The sequence below is a fragment of the Rhinolophus hipposideros genome (genome assembly GCF_964194185.1).
Source record: "Rhinolophus hipposideros genome assembly, chromosome: 13".
Classification (NCBI taxonomy): domain Eukaryota; kingdom Metazoa; phylum Chordata; class Mammalia; order Chiroptera; family Rhinolophidae; genus Rhinolophus; species Rhinolophus hipposideros.
The window spans coordinates 73399983-73421231 of NC_138059.1; the positions used below are offsets into that span (position 1 = coordinate 73399983).

Genomic DNA, 21249 nt, shown 5'->3' on the forward strand with positions numbered 1-21249 from the left:
GAAATGTAGTAACTGTTAGCAATTATTAGTGCTTTAGGTCCATAGGCATTCATAGAGCTCTCAGGGGAAGGAACGAGATAGAAATCCAGTTACAAAATAGCATTGTCCATCACCCCCTGAAAATAAATTAATAAAGTTTATTTAAAATGTATTAAGGCTATGAGCACATACACAAATAAATATTTGCAATTCTTCTTTGTGAGCCAGAGACTAATCCCCTGCCTATATTATTAGCAGCAAAATCGAATCTCCAAAATAGTGTCATGGGTACCCTCCCTATCGGTACCCCAACACTCACCTACCAAAATCCCGTTAGACTATTTCACTTGCTCTCTTGGATTAATTTTACTCAATTTTAAAGTTGAGGCTATTTTATTATATTCTAATTTTTTGACTGGTGCATACAGTAATTTGAATTAAATGAGAATTATTAAATAACCATGACAACCTTTCCCAGATATTCTGAATGATCATGAATTAACTAAACAACGTCCACGAGCTTTTTAAATTAAACCTCTAAATCAATCAATCCTAAATCCCATTTTTCTGTTAGATATGAAGCAATTTTTAAAATCTTTCTTCTTGCAGTGCAAAAAGTAATTACTCAAAGAACTGTAGAGAGTAGTAAAATGTGTGAAATTTCAAAGTTCAGGATAACTTAGCGTTATTCAGCATTTGGCTGGAATTAACTTAAGCAATTTGGAGTATTATCCAAAAATTATCATTATCATTGCCAGCATTGGGAGTAACTAAGGTTGCTAGGCACTGACAAATCAGAAATCGATGTCTGATCAAACACAAGTTATGCACCAAATACAATTACTATAATTTATCAATTCAGCTAGTCAAATAAGATTGTCAGTGAACCCAAAACACTCGAATGCAATCATAATTATCTTCAGAAAGTATCAGGGAACATTTTTGGAGACAATAAAAGAAATGTTAATGTATGTGTCACAGGTTATTCAAGTTCTGTTAATCATATAATTGAGCAATGTGATTAATTTTTTCAGTATTAATTAAATTTTTACACACTTTGAATAAAATTATATAACCCACATTAGATAATTTTACCAAATTTTGTTTCCTTAATCAAATGTATTTTTACAACATAAAAGGTCTCCTTTAGACAGATGCCAGAAACAACTTTTTCATTGAAATGGTTTTGACTTAGTTCAAGATGTAATTTTAAAAAACCAAAAATCAGGTAAGTCAGAGAAAGGCAGGTGATAAATTATGTGCAAATCCTAGTACGTTCACAGTAATTCCATCTCTTTTTTCTCACTTGTCATTAGGGCACCATGTATTTTCACATCCCAGTCTGCCCCCCTACTGTCCCCAATTCCTACAAGTGGGCAGAAAAGAATATTAAAGAAATCACTGGTCTTAAATAAGGCAGCCCAGGTTGGATTTAGGCAAGATGCTCACTCTCAGATCCAGGGTTAGAGAATACTATGAATATGATTCTTGCCCCACAACCTACCTCATTGGTTTGTAATGAAAATCAAATGAGGATATACATATACAGTGTTTTATAAGAATCCACACATTGTGCCAATAAGAGTTCTGATCATTGTGATCCATGCCCACAGTCTTAGCCCAGATTCGGAGAAGAACCCAAACCCAGTCTCTACTTCGAGCCAACAACATAAGCCTTAGTGAGTAATTCAGATGCCTCGGACTCGAAGACATTCTTGCTGTTTCCCTTGCTGTAAGCTTATGAGTGTTGCTCTAGCTTTGTTCTAATAACTGGATCCTGCTTTATTGCTGGGAACAAATAGGGTCCCAGAAAGTAAATCAAAACAAGTCTTATTCTTCAGATTCCTGCTTCAATGTTCTAATACCAATCCGCCTCCCTCTGGATGCTCTGCCTTCCTTTCTCCCATCACCTTAGAAGCTCTGACCTGAGACCATGTTGCATAGACGGGACCCTCCTGATCCTTCCATTCCTTCCACATTCTGCCAGGCTGCTTGGCTTGTCTCCATGCTCCCTAGATTTGGGCTCAATATATAGAGTTGAGCTATTTAGCAGATTTAGACTTGAGGTAGCAAATTCTCTTGTAGCCTAGATTATCTACAAACAGAGCTCGATGTCTTGTGAGGTAAAAAGTTGTGTATCTCTTGAGATAATCAAGCCAAAGCTCCAGAGCCATCAACAGTAATAACCATCTAAGGCACCGCTGCTTTGGTTGGGAGGTTAGACAAGATCACCCAACAATCCTAGGTCACCTGGCCCTCCAGGACTCTCGTGTTTTTCTGTACCTGCAGTGCCAAACACATCTTTTTCAGATCAACACATTTTTTCCTTGGCTGATTTAATAAATTCCATTGTGTTCTAGGCACGCCTCAAAGGCCCAGAAACTTTTGGCCCATTGCACATTCTCTGCCCTGATCGTGCAAATCTTGATTTTAGAGTTAAAATCTCGGAAGAAAACCTGATGGTCTTATTTCCAAGTTTCTGGCAGGTTACTACATTTTTGTTTTCTCCTGCATTTCCTGTCCCCTCCCCCTCACACCCTAACTGGCTGTCATCTCAGGAATGGAGACTATTAAGCTGCCAACTACACGGAGTAGTTGCCTTCCTGTGTAACCATTCCAGAGAGTCACTAGCCGCCTTGGTTTTCATTCCGTCACAGTTTTGTTGGTGTGATTTTTTTAGCCGAAAAGTACAGTGCAATTTTGGCCTCAATAGCTTTTTAATAGAAAGCAAGCTTTAAACTTATAATGCACAGCAGCTTCTGGGAATCTGTTTACATTATTCAGAAATTTGAATTGTGTCTCATTTGTAATGAGGGATTTGTAAAAGCCAACTGAATTCACACTGTTTATAAAAAACGAACGGCTGAACAATGAATTACTCAGTAAAAATGATCAGTGATGTTAAAATGAATACACAGAAGCGTCGTTTAAATTGGAGTTGGGAGGGCCTGTAGGGGGCTCTCTCCCAGCCCACGTTGATGATGGAGCCCAACATGGAGACCTGTTTATCAAAGCCCTCCCAACTTACTCTTCTCCTCCTTAAAAGTGTTTCTTCTCCTTTGTTTCTTAGGGCTTGCACGTGGTTCACCATTAGACTACATGCCCCTAATTGCAATTCTTTGTGGTTCCTGAATGAACCCATATTGCTGGAGAAATATCTGGCTATTTGTTTAAGGGCAATAGTGGTGACAACAAAAATAGATAATTCCTGCTCATAAGACTCTGTTCTTCTATAAAATGTTACACACCCGGTATTATCCACATATTTTTCTTTCACCTTTTTTCCTTTTATCGATGCTACTTAAAAATGTAGACTATCTGTATTTGTCTAACTATTAGTTATAAATCTCAATTAGAAAAAGGTAACAGAAGCATTTTTAATAAAGAAGTCACAAAACTTACAAAGCATGATTTTCAGTAAAGCTGTAAAGAAGGTATATTTATTTCACAATTGCTGCACCTATTATTTTACTTCAAATAGATTAATTCACGAGGTTTACTATTAAATGCGCTTACCCTGAAGATTAGTACCATCCTTTTCATCTTTGTCAAATAGAAGTAAATTGCTTGGTTCAGTACAACCCAGACTCATCTGAGTGGCTCTTTCTGTGGTTTTTCAGAAACGGGAGGGAGTGAGAGTTGAAAAAACATTCATCATCAGGAAAATTTGTTTTAAAAGCATCCACGCAGCCACACAGCCAGTAAATAAATTACCCACTATTCAAGAGAAGGAAAGCACAATTAGTTTCACATTATACTAAACCAATTGGCTCCTGCAGTGACGTTGTTCCTGAGAAAAAGCCAGCAAGAATGTCACAGCCGTCCCCTTTCGCCCACGCCTTAGAAGCAAACGGCAAGCCTTTTCTCCAACTAAAAACTCTATGCACAGCTTGGTGAATATATTTGCTGACTTCTAGATAAGGAGAATTATAATCATGACTTATATCCATGTGGTTAGTAAAACCTACTTTACAATGCAGTAAATGATGCTTTTGTTTTGTACATTTTGTACACGTGACAGGCAAATACTTGGAAGCTTTATGGCAAGGAAATAAGACTTGGATGAATTATTTTCAAACCTACCTTTTTCCTTCCCAGGATAATTATTGCATGTAATCATTTACAATCGAGGAGCACAGGAAAGGGTAAGGGAAAATCACACTACGGGGAATGGAATGTGCACAAAAAAATCTGCAGGCTATTTTTTTCTTCTTAAGAAAATGGGCAGTTGCTAAACAACCTCTCATTACCTCTTTTGAGATGATCAGGATGCTGTAAGAATGTGCTAAATTAATGTCATCTGCCGTGACTTAACCTGAAGAAACACAATGATTAGGAAACTCTACGTACACAGCTGCTGCAGCATTTTAAGCACTTTCCATCTGAAATAAGAAAGCATTCAACGGGCTTGGAAGACTGAGTGCCGTTACCATCATAAAGCCGTCATAAAAAGAGCTTTACTTCCTTCCTGCACACAAGTGTCATTAATCGAAACCCAAAAGTCACAATGCCTTATGTTTACATGTCAGCATCATTCAAAATGTAATTTCATTTGTTAAAGTATTCATTTGCACATGGATAATGGATAATTTGGGGTCTGTGCATACAGGAAATGTACAACACTTCCTTTACACCACACAAAAAGTAACACACTGACTTTGTACCGTGAGTCCAACACTTCGTGCTTTACAGACGAATCAACTCTTCCCACGGTTGGGAACACAGCCTGGAACTGCATGGAAAACATATTTGAACAATGTTTTCCTTTTTAAAGATACACATATGTGTGATCATTATACAGCATAGTAGAGAGGTGAGGAGGAAGAGATGGAGGAGAGAAGCAAACAGTGAGAAAGAGAATATCAAAATATGAAAATGTACTTAGATCTTATCCATGAAAGTTTCTTTCCTAAGGATATAAGATTTTTTTTAATGCTTATGACTGGAGGAAAGACTAAGAGTGTATATTTTGTTTATTTTTAGTTGTTTGATGTATGAAAGTTTTAAAATTGAAATTGTTAGGCTTTTATTATTAGGACTCTATTTAAAAGTATAGCAAATTTTACAAAGTACTTCTAAGAATACTTTGACAACTGTCCCAGGTTAAGCAAATATTGTATATGGAACTTGTAAGTGGTATATTGTGTGTGGTTTAACAAAATCTTTCTGAAAATGAAATAATTCTTAAAATCTAATAAGTTCAATGTATCACTACGATGACCTAAAGTTTTTCCTGGTTTTCGAATATGTACACACATAAGATTTGGACATAAGATTTCAAATCATAAAACTGAAATCCTATATCTCAATCAATTTTTAATTGCATGCTCTAAACTGAAATCACTAGACTGACACACTAATAGGTGAAACTCTCTTAAATAACACAAGTATTTACAGTACCAAATGTTCACAGATTTTTTTCTTAACACGAAAATGTTAGTATTCTGGTTTCTAATCTTGTAAACATTTTATATACAATTCTAAATCTTTCTAGAATTAAAAGACATGTGCCCCCTTAAGGGAGATGATATCCCAGTTAATTAAAATTACTGAGAGGTGTGTATTCTTGTGGGCGAAATGGGCACAGCCATGAAGGAAGGGAAAGAACCATCCAGGCTCACTGAGGTCCTTTCTACCTGAGATCTTGGCCCAGCGTGAGGTTTGGAACTGCAGACATCTCACCACCCCAACTGCCACACTCAGTGTTTTTGTTAATCTCTGTATTATGGGCTTCAAAACTGTAATGAAAGGTCGAGTTACCTAATTCTCTGGCTACTCCCAGGAGCCAGAGCACACTGGCTGTGCTCACTGTGCACACTATACCCCTCTCTCAGCCTCTTCCAAATGGGCGCTGGGCCTGGGACACTTCTAAGAAATCCCACACAGCCTGTGTTGTGAATGAGCTGGCCGGAAAAACCCAGCACGCTATAATGTGAATAACACCAGTGTAGCCTGGCAACAAAGGATCTCAGAACCTCAAGTTCTCAGAGGTGTCCGCCCTAAACATCTAACTCCTCTTTTTCCTTGTCCTGTTAAGCCTTCAAATCTAACTTACACTTGTGCCTGCTATCGACAATGAAACACAGATCTCCGTATTTTAAAACGCTTTTTTCTTCTTCTCTCAGTTTCTACAGATAAAGTAATCTGAAGTAACGAGTGATGCCAGGAAGGCCGAAAAGAGAAACAGTCACAACCCCCAGAAATACGCACGGAGGTTTCGTACCAGATAGCAACAACTCTGGTTCAACTTCTATAAAAACCCAAATAAATGGACAGTATTGTTCAATTTTAGAAATTCCATTTCTTCTATGTTCTGAGCTGTATAACTGTCAGATTTTTATGGTTTAAATTGTAAATGTGTTTTTCCCTTTGCTAATTATATTTCAGCTTTTGGTTTGTTTTTTTGTCTTAAAAGTCTTAAAATGTGAAGAATATTTATGAATGGTAAGGGAGACACTGTATACAAATGTATATTTGTAAAAGCTATTTTTATGATTAGCATGTTTTACCATTGATCACATATAAAGTCAGGTGATATTGCAATTCTATGTTTAAAGCTTATTTCCAAAAACGTCATGTAAGAAAAGATACATCATAGGCTAGTTTTTGTAATTTATTTATAATTTATAGTTGAAAGTACTTCAGATCATAAGGATAAAATACTTGAAAAGGTTCTATTTCTGCCCTCTATAGCACCATTTTTATTAATATAGAAAGCAAATATTCCAGATGGGATTAAGTAGACAAAGGACTGTTGTTTTGACCTGTGGTTAAATTCAGCATTTTCTGCTCAATAGAACTGAGGTGACCCACTTATCACCCAATACTTCAGCCCGGTGGGAGTTGGACTGGTTTTAGTGCCGGTACAGGTGAGAACGAGATTTGCAGGGAAACGATTGTCTTGTCTTTGGATCCAGAAGTGTGAATTCGTGCGTACACTCCTTCATTTCATCTCCTAGGAATTCTCCGTTCCCAAACATTGCAAGTGTTCTCCGGAAGCTCTTAGCTGTTGTCTCGTGCTATGGAAATGGAAGACACCATCTTCACAGACTGTAGGAGAATTCAGCATATAATTTCTTAATAAATTCTGTTTCTTTTAAAACAAAATTGCTGTGTGCCTTTGCTTTAGGGTGCCCTGAGTTTTAAGTCACCGTATTGCCGCAGAATCCGTGCACTGATGAAAGTACACGAACTTTACTGCAGGGTATGTTATGTGCCTCGTGTGCCCACACTCTTGGTTGGGGGCCGAGTGTTCAGGAACATGTGACTTTGCCATGTGGTGGAAAGCCAGATGGCCCTCAGACCTTGACGGAAGCCACACTCTGGTTTACATTTCTAAAAGCATGTTTTCTATCCAAATACAGAATTTTAAGAAACTATTTCAGGAGAAAAAGCAAAACTATGCCCTCATCGGCATTTGTGCCTGACTAGAACTTTCCCACTAAATGTGCAAGCTTCTCATTACAAAGCAGAGAAAATGTGTTATGTCACCAAAACACTTTGTGGGATCGAGGCCTCCTTTTTTCAAAGAAACCAAGAGTCTAAAGTCACCGTGGTATGTTTTATTTTTCTATTTGAATGTCTTTAAGGTAATATACCCCCTATATGCCTTTCAAATATACATTATGAGAATTACATCATTTCATCCAAACAAAGGTTATTACCAAAAACCAAAATTGTGAAACCAAAAACTAAAACTGTGCACACCAGTCCCTGGGACCCAGATCAGGACTGTTCTTCCCACTTGAGGAAACCTGAAAACCACCATGTGTGCAGTTTGGGGTCATAGTGAGAATTGGAACATTTGTGACAGTCGTGATTGGACTCTGAAACTGAAGAGAACTTGTCTGTGGTTCCATAAGGCAATAAATTCAGCAAAGTGATTTCTTTTTTTGCTGCCAAACAGACACATCGGCTGGACTAATGCTCCCGAAAGCAAGTGTTCCAGGTGCTGAGTGTCAGGAAATACACGTGTAGACACTTTTCCCAACTGGTTATTTGTCCTCATTGTCCAAAAACAGTACAGCTTTTATAATCTGGCATTTTCATAAATTAAGAATATCACCCTTCCCCAGACATTCATGAACTATTCTCAAAGTAAGATGAACAATTAAAATGTATAAAATAATTCTCTGTTATTGGAGTTCATTTCATACCATGGGTCTCTCCCTTTATTTGTTATCCATTCCTGGCTTCAAGATTTCTTTAGATGTCAAAGATGGAGTAAAATATATATCAGAGAAATAAAATATAGATTACTTGGGATTATAATCCCTGAAGGATTTGTTTTAAACATTAAAAGGAACCTTTTAAGAGATGAGGAGAGGAGTGTGGACTTCTGAGTCCAAATAAAATCAGTCCCATAAAAAAAATGGTAAGGGAAAGAAAAGGGGCATTACTTACTGTCACGCAGGGGACCCTGCTCGCTGCGCCATTTGTCGTGCAGGGTCTCAGCTCCCGCTCCCCGCCCAAGAACGCAGGACACGGTAAGGCCAAAAAGGAACACCCATGGAGCCATAAGTAGGGGAGTCAAACCAATATATTCTCGCTGGCGGCTGGGCTGGAGACACAGGAAGCAGGATCTACATAATCTGCCTAACAGCAGTCCGCGCTTGCCAACCACCATCTTCTTGCTAGCCCCCATTCCTTCCTTGCTAGCATAGCCACAGCCGTTATATTAGTGGCCAATAGCCTACGGGTTACAGCTGACGGCCAACTAGCCACAGCTGCTGGCATCTGATCACAGTTGATGGCCATTTACTACCCGAGCCAGCACCTTTCTATGTGAGGCCGAGAGCCTGGAAACTGCTTTTTGGGGTTTTGTCCCCACACTCCACCCCTACAGGGTCTCGCCTCACAATCTACGCGACAAGCGTCTTCTGCGAGGGGCCCTGTGCAAGGAGCCTGGAGGTGAATGCACTATCCTGAACACAGCCAGGCTCTCTGGGCACAGCCAGGGTTTCTCAGGGCACCACCACAGTACTTCTGGGCACAGCCAGACATCCTGGGCTTCTTAGGGTACCACCTGTCTCCCCGGGCACAGCCAGGTTTTCTCAGGGGACCACCACAGTACTTCTGGTCACAGCCAGACTTCCTGGGCTTCTTAGGGTACCACCTGTCTCCCCGGGCACAGCCAGAGTTTCTCAGGGCACTGCCACTCTCTCTGGACACAGCCAGACTTCCTGGACACAGCCAGGGCCTCTCAGGGCACTGCCACTCTCTCTGGACACAGCCAGACTTCCTGGACACAGCCAGGGCCTCAGGGCACTGCCACTCTCTCTGGACACAGCCAGACTTCCTGGACTCAGCCAGGGCCTCTCAGGGCACTGCCACTCTCTCTCTGGGCCTCTCGGGGTACTGTGCTGGAACAACAGCGGCTCACATCAAGGTGCTTACATATTATCAATGGCGGCCAGTCAAGACACAAAAGCAAACATCCGCCAGTCCCACTACATGGTGGTATGTTCCCAAACAGTCAAGCGTCCAATAAATTAGGGATGGAAGGCAATTCCCCATAGTCCATAGTCATTCGCCAGGGCTGTCCTGGGGGTGAGAGATGACCTTGACCTCACCCTCATCTCCCACGGAGGACTCAGCAAGCGTTTCCTCCTGGGACAAGTCCCGCATCCGGGCTGCCTCAGCAAGCAGTTCCCAGCCCACAGGGCAGCAACAACCTTCGCTTTCTCCGCTTTCTCCGGCCTCTGCTGGTTGGGGAACCATCCACGTCTTTCCACCCCTCCACGGGAATCGAGCTCTCCGGCAGCTGCTCCTCCTGGTCTTCCTCAGACTGAGCTTTCATACGCACAAACTGCTCCACTGCCCTTCGGAAAGCTTTGGCCAGCACCGTATCCTGCCGACTACGCCATGTGTCACGCAGGAGACCCTGCTCGCTGCGCCATTTGTCGTGCAGGGTCTCAGCTCCCGCTCCCCGCCCAAGAACGCAGGACACGGTAAGGCCAAAAAGGAACACCCATGGAGCCATAAGTAGGGGAGTCAAACCAATATATTCTCGCTGGCGGCTGGGCTGGAGACACAGGAAGCAGGATCTACATAATCTGCCTAACAGCAGTCCGCGCTTGCCAACCACCATCTTCTTGCTAGCCCCCATTCCTTCCTTGCTAGCATAGCCACAGCCGTTATATTAGTGGCCAATAGCCTACGGGTTACAGCTGACGGCCAACTAGCCACAGCTGCTGGCATCTGATCACAGTTGATGGCCATTTACTACCCGAGCCAGCACCTTTCTATGTGAGGCCGAGAGCCTGGAAACTGCTTTTTGGGGTTTTGTCCCCACACTTACTGTGTTCAATTCAAGAAAAATATGGGAAAATAAGCCCACTGCAGGGGCAGGTACATAAACTGGTCACTGGTGACAATGTGAAGGGGAAAATACCAATTCTGTTTCCATCATCTTCAACAAAAACATAGTTGCAGAGCAGAAATTCACAATAAATTAAGATAGAAATGAAGAGGAAACTATTTTAAATGGCTTAATGTGAAGTTACAATGGCTTAATGTGAAATTACAAATGCAAATGCCTGTGGAGGCCTGATAAGAGATATAAATGCAAGAAACTGGCCTGAAGTAAGTTAGAGGACCTCGAATGCGACTGTCCATGATGAGATGGCCATCTCCCAGCTCCAGCGGCGCCTGACTCAGAAATGCAGCCCCAACGGGCCAGGTTTCTTGATTCTTCCAGACAAGGTAGAGGTCCAGACTTCTAAATGAGATAGCCTACTTGGTTTTTGTCTGTTTGTTTTTCTAAAGATTTATATTAATATATAGCTAGCATACAATATTATATTAGTTTCAGGATACACCATAGTTATTCAACACTTATATGCCTAAAGAAGAGATCACCATGATGAGACCGGCGACCGTCTGACACCATACCACGCTGTCACAGTGTTATTGAGTATATTCCCTGTGCTTTGTTTGTTTCATTCCTGGAAATTTGAACCTTTTATTCCTCTTCACTTTCCCCAACCCGTTTTTTAATTTTTCAATAATAGTTGACATTCAATATTATTTTGTATTAATTTCAGGTGTACAGCAGAGTGGTTAGACGTTTGTATGATTTAAGACGTGATCCCCCTGACTAGTCTAGTACTCAGCTGGCACTATACATAGTTTTTACCATATCATTGGCTATATTCTCTATGCTTTACCTTACAATCTCATGACTATTTTGTAACTACTAATTTGTACTTCTTAATCCTTCCTTTTCCACCCTGCCTCTGAACCCCCTTCCATCTATCACCCCAATCTAATACCCACTTGGCATCACACATAGTTATTACAACATTACTGACTATATTCCTTATAGAAACACTACATCCCCATGACTACTTTGTAACAGCTAATTTGTACTTCCTAATCCCTTCCCCTTTTTTACCCACACTCCCAACCTTCCTCCTGTCTGGCAACCATCAAAATGTCTCTGTACCTTGGTGTTTGTCTCTGTTTTGTTTGTTTACTTTGTTCTTTAGATTCCACATATAAGTGAAATCACATTGCATCTGTCTTTCTGTGTGTGACACTTCACTCAGCACAGTACCCCTCAGGTCCATCCATGCCACCACAGATGGCAAGGACCCATTCCGTTCCGTGGCTAAGCAATATCCCATTGTACATATGTACCACCTCTGCTTCATCCATTCATCCATCTTAGCCATGGTAAATGCAGGCTGCCTCCACATCTTAGCCATGGTAAACAATGCTGCAATGAACATATGGATGCAGACATCCCCTCGAAGTAGTGTTTTGGATTGCTTCAGATAAATACCCTGAAGTGGAATTACTGGGTCCTTTATTGTCTGTTCTTAAAGCCTTTGTGTTAAAGTCTATTTTGTCTGGTATAAGTATTGCCACTACAACTTTTTTGTGTTTGTTTCCATTTTCATAAAATATCGTTTTCCCCATTCCTTTACTTTCAGTCTGTGTGTGTCTTTTGATCTGAAATGAGTCTCTTGTAGGAAACGTATGTAAAGATCTTGTTTCCTTATCCATTCAGCCAAATTGATTGGAGCATTTAATTCACTTACATTGAAAGTAATTGTTGATAGGTATGTAGTTATTGCCACTTTATTATTCATATTTTTATTATGATTACTTTATTATCTTAAGGAAGTCCCTCTAAGATTCCTTGTAATACTGGTTTGGCGGTGATGAACTCCTTTAGCTGCTTATTGGCTGGGAAGCTCCTTAGCTTTCTTTCTGTTCTGAATAATAGCTTTGCTGGGTAGAATAATCTTGGTTGTAGAGCCTTGCTTTTCATCACTTTGAATGTTTTGTGCCAGTTCCCTCTGACCTGCAAAGTTTGTGTTGAGAAATCAACTTTAACCTGCCCGGGCCACCTGGCATGAGACACAAAGCAATCCGCAGATGGCCACCACCTGCCCTGGGCTTAGAGGTGCCTCAAGAGGCCAAGCCACGAACCAAGGCTGGCATTCGCTAGTGCCAGGCTTAGAGCTACCCAGCCAGAGGTATGGGTCAGGCTGCAGCCAGATGCTGCTTGTTTTGGTTTTGTGAATCTTTGAGAGATTTTAGGAAAGTCTGCAGCATGAGCCAAAGCTGGTCATTTATTCAGAAAAGCCACTGAAAGTGGCTTGGTTGGGCCTGAAAGTGGGGAGTGGAGGGAGGGAACTCAGGGAATCACTAGGGCCAGGCCAACAAAAGGTGATGGCCAGTTTGAAGGAGACTCAGATATGACGCTCACCTGTCTGCACGCAGGAAGGGGGCGGGCTCAACAAAGAAGCAATTGCTTCCGCCAGCTCTTCCACCCAGGAGAAAGCTGCCTCTGCAGTCCTCCCTGAAGGCAGACAATTGAGTTCCTTCCCTTATGTCCCTGGCACCTTTCAAGCTGCTGCCCCCGCACTGGAGCTCAGAGCAAGTGAATCCATCAGAGGGTAAGTCCATATGTGGGCCCTTTACGATTATCTGGGGCTCCGGCTTCCCTCCATCTCACTCAGCTGGTTTTCACAACCAGAGTTATGGGGACTTCTCTCCCTGGCACTGAACCCCTGGGCTGGGGAGCTTTGTGTGGGTTTGGGACCCCTTGCTCTGTGGGTTGGTGGGGGGGGGGGTCCTCTGAAGCTGAGATATCCCTCCTGATTTTTAATGGTCACATGTGGGTGTGGGACCAGCCTGTTCCACATCTCTGCCCCTCCTACCAGTCTCGAGTTGGCTTCTCCATATCCTTAGTTGTAGGGCTTCGGTTAAGCTAGACTTCAGGCAATTCTCAACAATGGTTGTTCTGTGCTTTGGTTGTAATTAATGTGGTCCTGAGAGAAGGTGAGCACCACATTTCCCTACTCCGCCATCTTGACTGGAGTTGTTTTGTTTTAATATGAATCTGAAGGTGAATGAAACCACATCTGTGATTTATATCCAGGATTTAATAGTTGTAAAACTTAAAAAAGCAAACTCGCAATAATGAGAAATAACAAATTCCAGATTATCTCTGCTGAGAAAAAGAAGGAAGAACACAATAGGGGTATTCGATAGCATCTGTAATATTTAATTTATTAGGAAAAATATTTTTATCGATGTTTTGAATCAAACAAATATCAAATGTGAAGGTTTGATGAAACAAAGTATAGGTTACGGTCTCTCCAAAATAGGGAAAGCTGAGGTTCTGATAGGAAAATTATGTTCAAAAGTGCTACACCCAGCAAACCTGCCTTAGTGTGCAAAAGCACCCGATATATATAGACTCAGACCATATGCTATTCATACTGAATTCCTAAAAACATCCTGGGACAATGTACCTGAAATATTACACCACATGATTAAATATTATACTTTGCATGATTAAAAACAAAAATGCAAGAGGCACTTATAGGAAAACTATCTAATGACGACTACTGAATTCGGTAAATCAGAAAACTGCATATTCATAATTGTTGCAGTGATACTTATAAAATGGAATATAAAAATAGCAAACAAAAACATTCTTAAAAACATGATTTATATGTAAGTATAATTGCTGGTAAACAACAACCTGCTTTTATCATTTCAGTTGAATTGGTACAATTGGTTAGCAAGGACACGGGAAGGGAATATGTCAAACGCCTCATCCTATATAGGTCCATTCATCTAACAAATAGTGGTTGAGCACCCATTATGTGTCAGGCACCCATCTAAGTCCTCAGGCTACATCAGTGAACGAAAGAGATGGAACCCCTCACCTGGGTAGAGTTTAAAATCTTGGTATTTGTCGACATGACGCTATAGAAAAGTTGTTAGTATGATTCATTAACAACGGTGGTGTCATCCTGAGTATAAGAGAAACTGATGAAGTGATAATTCTGTTGCTTTCTCACCTTTTGAAAAATGCTACAGTTATCTGCGAGTGTAGGAACCCTACAATCAGCAGTCCCACAGGGTGCTCCTGACCCTTTCAGGTCCTTCTGCCCAGTGTTGTTCGTACCAATAGTTTGGTAAAGCAGAGCAGAAACTGATTTTTGATCAAGGAATGGAGAAGGGTGAGCGCATGCTCTAAGGGCTCATTCACCCAGCTTGGAGAAGCCTGCTCTATTTAGAGGCTGCGGCGTGGGGTGATTAATTTCTTTTTTATGTGTAATTATTCTTCTGTTGCACACGGTCCCTTTCACACATCGTGGCCCATCACCACCTTGGTCTCTGCATTCGGCCTTCTTTGTTTTGTGGTCGGAATCCTTTTCAGTTCCTGTCAGCGCATAGCTCATGACATCATTTAGGTACTGAGAAACGTTAGGGTCTGTTTGATGATAGCCTGGTGACAAAAGCATGAGGAGCAATGAAAAATTGCATGAAGATCCATCTCATTTACTTCTGTCCTGTGTAGCCATCTCTTTTCTGGTACATTCTATACCCTTGCCAGACTGGGATTTTATAGCAATGTATTTGTCATCTCTGCTGACTTATCCCTATCACAACTGCAATACTGCCATGACTAAATAGCTAATAAACATAAGACAGCAAATTAAAGGAACATTGAGATTCTATTTTACAACTATGCAAATAGGAAACATTAATGCATAGTAATATTCCCTTGTGATTAGGAGGCCGTGGGGGTTAAACTCTTACAGTCTTATGTTTAATCACTCCCATAAAATGCTAGTGGGAGTAGTAATTGGCAAACTTTCTGGAGATGAATCTGACAGGATGTTGCAGGGTGTTTCAAAGGCAGTAACAAATTATGTAACCATTAAAATTATAATTATGTAGAATTTTTAATGACATGGAAAGTTTAGGATTAAAGAAGGATAAAAATTGTATGTACAAGATTACTTCCCCCTCATAAAGAAAAAAAATGCATTGAGAAAAGAAATGTGTAGAATAATAAATGACTTTTTTCTCTATCTGTACACTGTCTTGCACTTTGAAAATATCATGCAGGTCTTGGTAACTGCAAGGTGGTATTGTTTACAGAAATGGGTAAATCAAGAAGAGATTGGGAGACAGGTAGTGTATCTGATTTTAGACTTGTTGTATTTTAGAGACTATCAATAACACATCCAATGTGAAATTTCCTAGCATGAAGTAGACTAAATATACAGGACTGAATATTATACATAAAGTGACCAGGACTGAAAGTGCTATTTTAGAAACCATCCACAGAGATGAAAAAAATGAAAAAATAAACAAAACCCCCCCCCCCCAATGAATTAGGAACAGAGAGGGCCAGGGGGCTAGAAATCTTACTGGAAGGAATGGGGAAGGTAGAAAAGTTGGTGATCAAAATACAAAGATATCCCTGCAGTACTTACTACTGTATTAGTGGGACAAGTTGGTTTCACTGAAAACCTTTGTATTGAACACACAGATTGTCATTTTATAATATCCATGCAATTGGGATAAGTAATCTGTCAGGAAGAATAATCAGCAGACTTCAACAGTTTGTTATAAATTGTTGCAATAATTCCTAAATGTTTGCGATGAATGTCTTCTTGGGTTAAGGACATCACAAGCAATGTTTCCAATTAGTATAGATGGCAGGGCACAGCCTACCTGTCAGCTCACACGCTGTCTAGGATGACCCATTCAACACCCAAGGTAACCTTGTGTAGAAAAAGACCTTATTCTCTGGTGATCAGGGCTGAATTAAGAGGGGGGGAGGCGCAGAGAAGAGGTCAAGAGAACAAGGCAAAATTCCTTTAAACTTGCTAAATTGACTTATATGAAATAGAAGAAGGAGAGAATTTTATTTACCATGACCTCTTAGAAAGACAACTGGATACAGTAATAGCAGTAATAAAGGAGAGGGAGATGGCCTCCTACTAATTGAGATGTTTTGTTCAAGGAGGATTTAAACGAGGGTTCAGCCTCCAAATATCCTTCTCCATCCTTCCTTCATTCACCTTCACATCAACACACACACACACACACACACACACACACACACAATTGTGTCAAAGAAATCATTAATGATCAGCTATTAGAAAATGTCTAAACTTATCAGCTCGTCCCAGGTACATAACCAGATTACATACCTCCTACAGGGTCGGGTCTGCAGGTAAAACTAACCCAATGAAAAATGTACTTTCTCTGCCTATTTTGGTCATTAATGAAATGCCGGATGACCTGAAATCTGTTCAGACTACGTCCTCTAAATACCATCCTACCCACGCCCTGTCCCACACCCCAGGAATCTACTGGACAGCTCCTCTCCAGGTGGCGGCTGGAGGCTCCTGGGTTTCACACCCTCTGACCCCTTGCTGTACAGCACCATTACTATTTAAGTCCCACTCATTTAAAAAGTTGAGAAAGAACAGCCCCATTCTGAGCCACTCAGCCCTGTGACTTCATGTCTCTCTGATCACCTCCAAACAGGCAAACAAAGAGAGCGTCTCTCCACAATTGGCTTTGCTGTCAATTTTCTGTTCGGGCAAAAGCGGCTTTGATGTGAAAATCCTCTGGAGTCATAATTCTCCTTCATGATTGTGTTCTGTTTATGTTATTTGTAGATATCTTGAAAATGCTAGCTTCAGCCTTACACTTGGGAGAAAGTAGTAGTAACTGTTTAATGATTTTTGTTTATCAGGCGCTAAGGCCGAAAGCACCTATTCTTTATAGACAAATGAGAAAAAAAACAAACAAAGAAAAAACATGGCACCATCGCCACTGTCTTTTGACACATTATCCTACGTCTACGACGAAGACTGTCTTTCTCTTTAGCGTTCCTGAATTATTCTTGCTAACGCATTAAGTTCCTTCTTGACAACTGTAGAATTCAAAGCAATTCAAATGAGGTTAGTTCATTGTACTTAATATAAAAAACTTTATCTTCTAAAAAGTTTCAAAATTATTATCAACACTCTCAGAAACCACATGTATTTTTACTGACGCTTGTTCCTGTTGATACCTTTTAGTTTACCACCTCTGCTAACTGGTCGTGCTGTGGAAGTTACTCAGCCTGACATGTAAAAAGGCCTTTTTATCATTTCAGGACATTTTCAGTTTATTCATCTGCAACCTTCTCCATTAAATAGAAGACAGATTCTTGCCATCTAAATCTCTCCATCATGCAGGTATGATTACATCACTTTCCTTTTAAAAACAAAAATACATTTCAAAACCTGGATGACTTGACATTATCTCAATACTCAACCCAGCATTAATGGTCCAGAATAATCTGGAATCAACATACACACCTGGGCTTCTCTTTTCCTACTTCCCTCCATGGTCTTGGCAAAGACCAACATGTTAGAATTAAATATTTTAAATGTTCATATTATGTCCATTCTAACTATATTGTTCTGGCTAGAAAGCTCTCTGCTCTGACAGCAAGCTTGGTGTCTTGCTCTGACATCAATGCTCTTATCCCCCCCCCCTTTATTTAATAAAATTCTGTATGTACGTATGCATTCACATATACCCCATTTTATTAGGATTTAAGGTGGGTACTGTTTATAATTGCTTATTATTCACTTACTCATTGATTCAATATACATTTATCTAGTACATCCAGCAGACACAAAGGCTGGTAAGGCCAAGACTGTTTTTTGGTTTTTTGGCTTGTTTGTTTGTTTTTAATTTATTGGCGTGTCAATAGTTAGTAAAATTACATAGATTTCAGGTATACAATTCTGTAATACATCATCTATGTATGACATTGTGTGTTCACCACCCAGAGTCAGTTCTCCTTCCATCACCGTATATTGGATCCCTTTTACCCTCATCTACCATCCCCCTGCCCCCTCAGACAATAGTTTAGTGGTTACCAGAGGGTAAGCCAGGCGGTACTTTTGCGCTCCTCCTGGCTGATGGTGCCCGCAGACTCAAGGCGAGGAACCCGCAGAGCCAGGTAGGAATCACCAGAGAGAGACCTGCACGCAGCCCTGTCCCGAGGGTCAGGGGTCCTGTCCGGGTGGGGCTGTGTGTGCTCCGAAGTCCCACCAGCTCCAGCACCGCCTGCTCACCTCTCTTACTAGGACGCAGGCTCACTGTCTTCCTTTACGTGGAGTTAACGCACAGCCTGTAGGAGAGACTGACTTACTTTAGAGGCAGATGGAGGCCGCCTTTCATTCCTGATTCAAACCACTCAAGGAGACACGGACCCGATGTACACATGAGTTAGCAAAAATCTACCAGTCATTTTAATATTGCAATGTGTAGAATGTTCTGACACTCGATTATGTCAAACTCTAGATTTTAGTCTCTTGTTAACAGCATCATTGGTCATATACCACGAACGAGATTAGACTCATTTCATCACCTAGTCAACAAAAGTTCACTCCTTACAAAACTTTGGAGAACGGGGAAAGAGTAAATCTCCTTTCTCATTTGCCAATCGAATTGTCGTCTTCATTTTTATATGTAATTAGATAGAGCCGCTAGACTGATTTCCATGAGCTTCTACTGGATGGACACCTGTTGCAAATAGATCCCGACCTGATAGAAGATACTGGAAAACAATTCAAAGTACAACTTAAGCTATAGGCTCACACAAAAATAAAATAAATGAGAAGGATTTTTTCCAGTATGGCTTCCAGAAAAAAGGACCTCCCTTTCTAAATCTGAAATGAAGAAGAGCCAGGGATATAAATGTGTGATGACCTGGGTCTGTCAGGAAAGAAATCCAGCTGCTACCTTAAAGCAGAGAGTAGCCAAAACGGATGAGAACTAGTCTGAGTTCTCACCCCAGAAAACCCCACATTTACACAGAAGACCTCACAGCTTGGAAGGCCCAAGGATGGCTCAGTTAAATAACGTTCAATGCAGGTTTTCTGCCAGGACCCCTGAATGACAACTTCAGCATGTGTTAGGGCACATGGCCATAAACTATGTTATCACTCCTTGGAAGGTCCCATGTAAAAGCAGGTGATTATTTTTGGTGAATTAATAGTAAGAGTCATCACACAAAATTTTCTGTCTGCCTACATTGCGACGGACTATCTCTGTCAGAACTCCACGCCTCGGACCACCGTCTGTCCTGGGAACAGGGACTGGGCTCCAGCTCCTCTCCTTTGTTTCCTGGTTCCAAGAAGCAGCTTTGCTAGTCCATCCACGCCAACACAAGTCTGACAGGCAGTGTGAGAACAGAAAACAGAGATCTGAAAAGGCACGCGTGCTCACAAAGCCTGTACTTGTGGGTACACGATGCCTGGAGAGGAAGGGTAACGAGAATGGGAATTCTGGGGAAGCATGAGAGCAAAGCAGGCTGGTGTTTTCCCTTTCCTGCCCAGCTCCCACCCTCTCCTGGGATAGTCCTCAATGAGCTCTTCTAAGAAATTTAAGCATGTCCGTGATCAGGGAAAAGTTATTCCATCCTATAAGCTTTTCGAAACATCTTCCTAATGAGACTGATGTCAGCATAGCATTCTCCCAGAAAAAGCGGTAGATGTCATCTGGGGGCATGAATCAAATTATAGCCAAGACCAGCTCACTAAGCAAAGGGAAGGGCCCCCTTTGTGTCTGAAGCTTCACAGAATCGTGTATGTTAGAAAGCTGCACAGACAATCAGTAGGTTATCCAGATGCCATCAAATACAGCCAGCATGACACACGGCCCATGCCAAGAGAATAATTTAATGGACATTTGAAGTCACACAGAGATACCAACAAGCAAATCCAAAATGCCTCCTCCATTTTCTGTCCCCCCCCCAACTCATCTAAGGTGTATCCATAATCTGTATTCTGTTGTCTGTGTTCTGCCTGGCTTGTGAGCAACTCAGAGGATGAGAAAGGGAGAGGAAACCAGCTGACATTTGTGAAACCAACTGACTTAAATAATATTTAAATATGGCAGAAGAACCTGTGGATTGGACTAAGTACCAGAGAGTTGAAAAAATAATTTTCTGCTGCTAAGAAGAAATAGGGACTCAAGGAGAAAAAAATAAATAAATATATATGTTTAGTTATAAAATAAAATCGTATGTTTCATATGACTTCTGATCTGTCAAAACCACAAACACTGTGACAGTAATATCTAATGTATCCACTTTGTGTAGAAGAATCTTAAGATCAGAGAAGATTCACCCAGTCCAGTCTCTGAAATATAAAATACCTGGAAGGGTTATTTTAGGCCGTATTTCTTGAAACTGTAAAATGATTTGGTGAGCAAGGGAAAAATTGAATGGAATAAAAATTATCCTTCCATACAATACAGCTCTGCTAAACATAACTGCATGCAACAACTTAAAAGTTCCACGTAACAGTTCTAATATTAATTTCCAAATACCTCTATGCTAAATCATTGGTCAAAATAACTTGTATTCAAATATTCATTCATTTAATTCATTAATTCATTCAAGGTATAATTATGAAGCACCAAAAGAGTACCAGGCACTGACGCTACAGATATATATAGTCTCTGCACGCACGGGTCCTGTGGTCAGACAGGGAGCTAGACATAGACACACCCAATTATAATAGAATGTGACAAATGCAATGACACAACATGAATGAGAGGACCCCAGAGACGACCAGAGGTTCTTCCTGGAGTTGAGTGCCGATCAGCATTTGCCTACGAGGGAGCCACCTGAGTGTGAAGAACTACCCAAAATGGGAATGGTGCCTTGAAATCTCCCTAGTGCTGGAATGGTGCCAGCACCCCACAGTGCAGGGGAAATCATCATCATCCACTGGATGTTGGTTGCAGTATTGGAATGGCTCTTGCCTCAGTAGTGGCGAAAAAATAGCCCTAGACTATATGCTGCCCTGGCTCCACCTAACAAAGCTTAACTAAGACCCAAAAGATCGAACTGTTTTCTGGCAGTACATCAAAAACCATCAGGCATAGAAAACACAAAAGTGATGACCAATAATGTGGAGAAAAGTGAATCAA

General features: G+C 41.0%; 1 protein-coding gene across 18 annotated transcripts in view; it reads left to right on the forward strand.

Moving 5' to 3' along the window:
• RALYL (RALY RNA binding protein like) overlaps positions 1 to 7080 on the forward strand; it is a 498623-nt gene extending 491543 nt beyond the window's left edge. For all 18 annotated transcript variants that reach the window (XM_081069856.1, XM_081069851.1, XM_081069849.1 and 15 more), the window contains one exon: positions 6105 to 7080. In XM_081069856.1, coding sequence (XP_080925982.1) covers positions 6105 to 6122 — 18 coding nt within the window. In that variant the 3' untranslated portion in view covers positions 6123 to 7080. The remainder of the gene's footprint in view (positions 1 to 6104) is intronic.
• The last annotated feature ends 14169 nt before the right edge of the window (positions 7081 to 21249 follow it).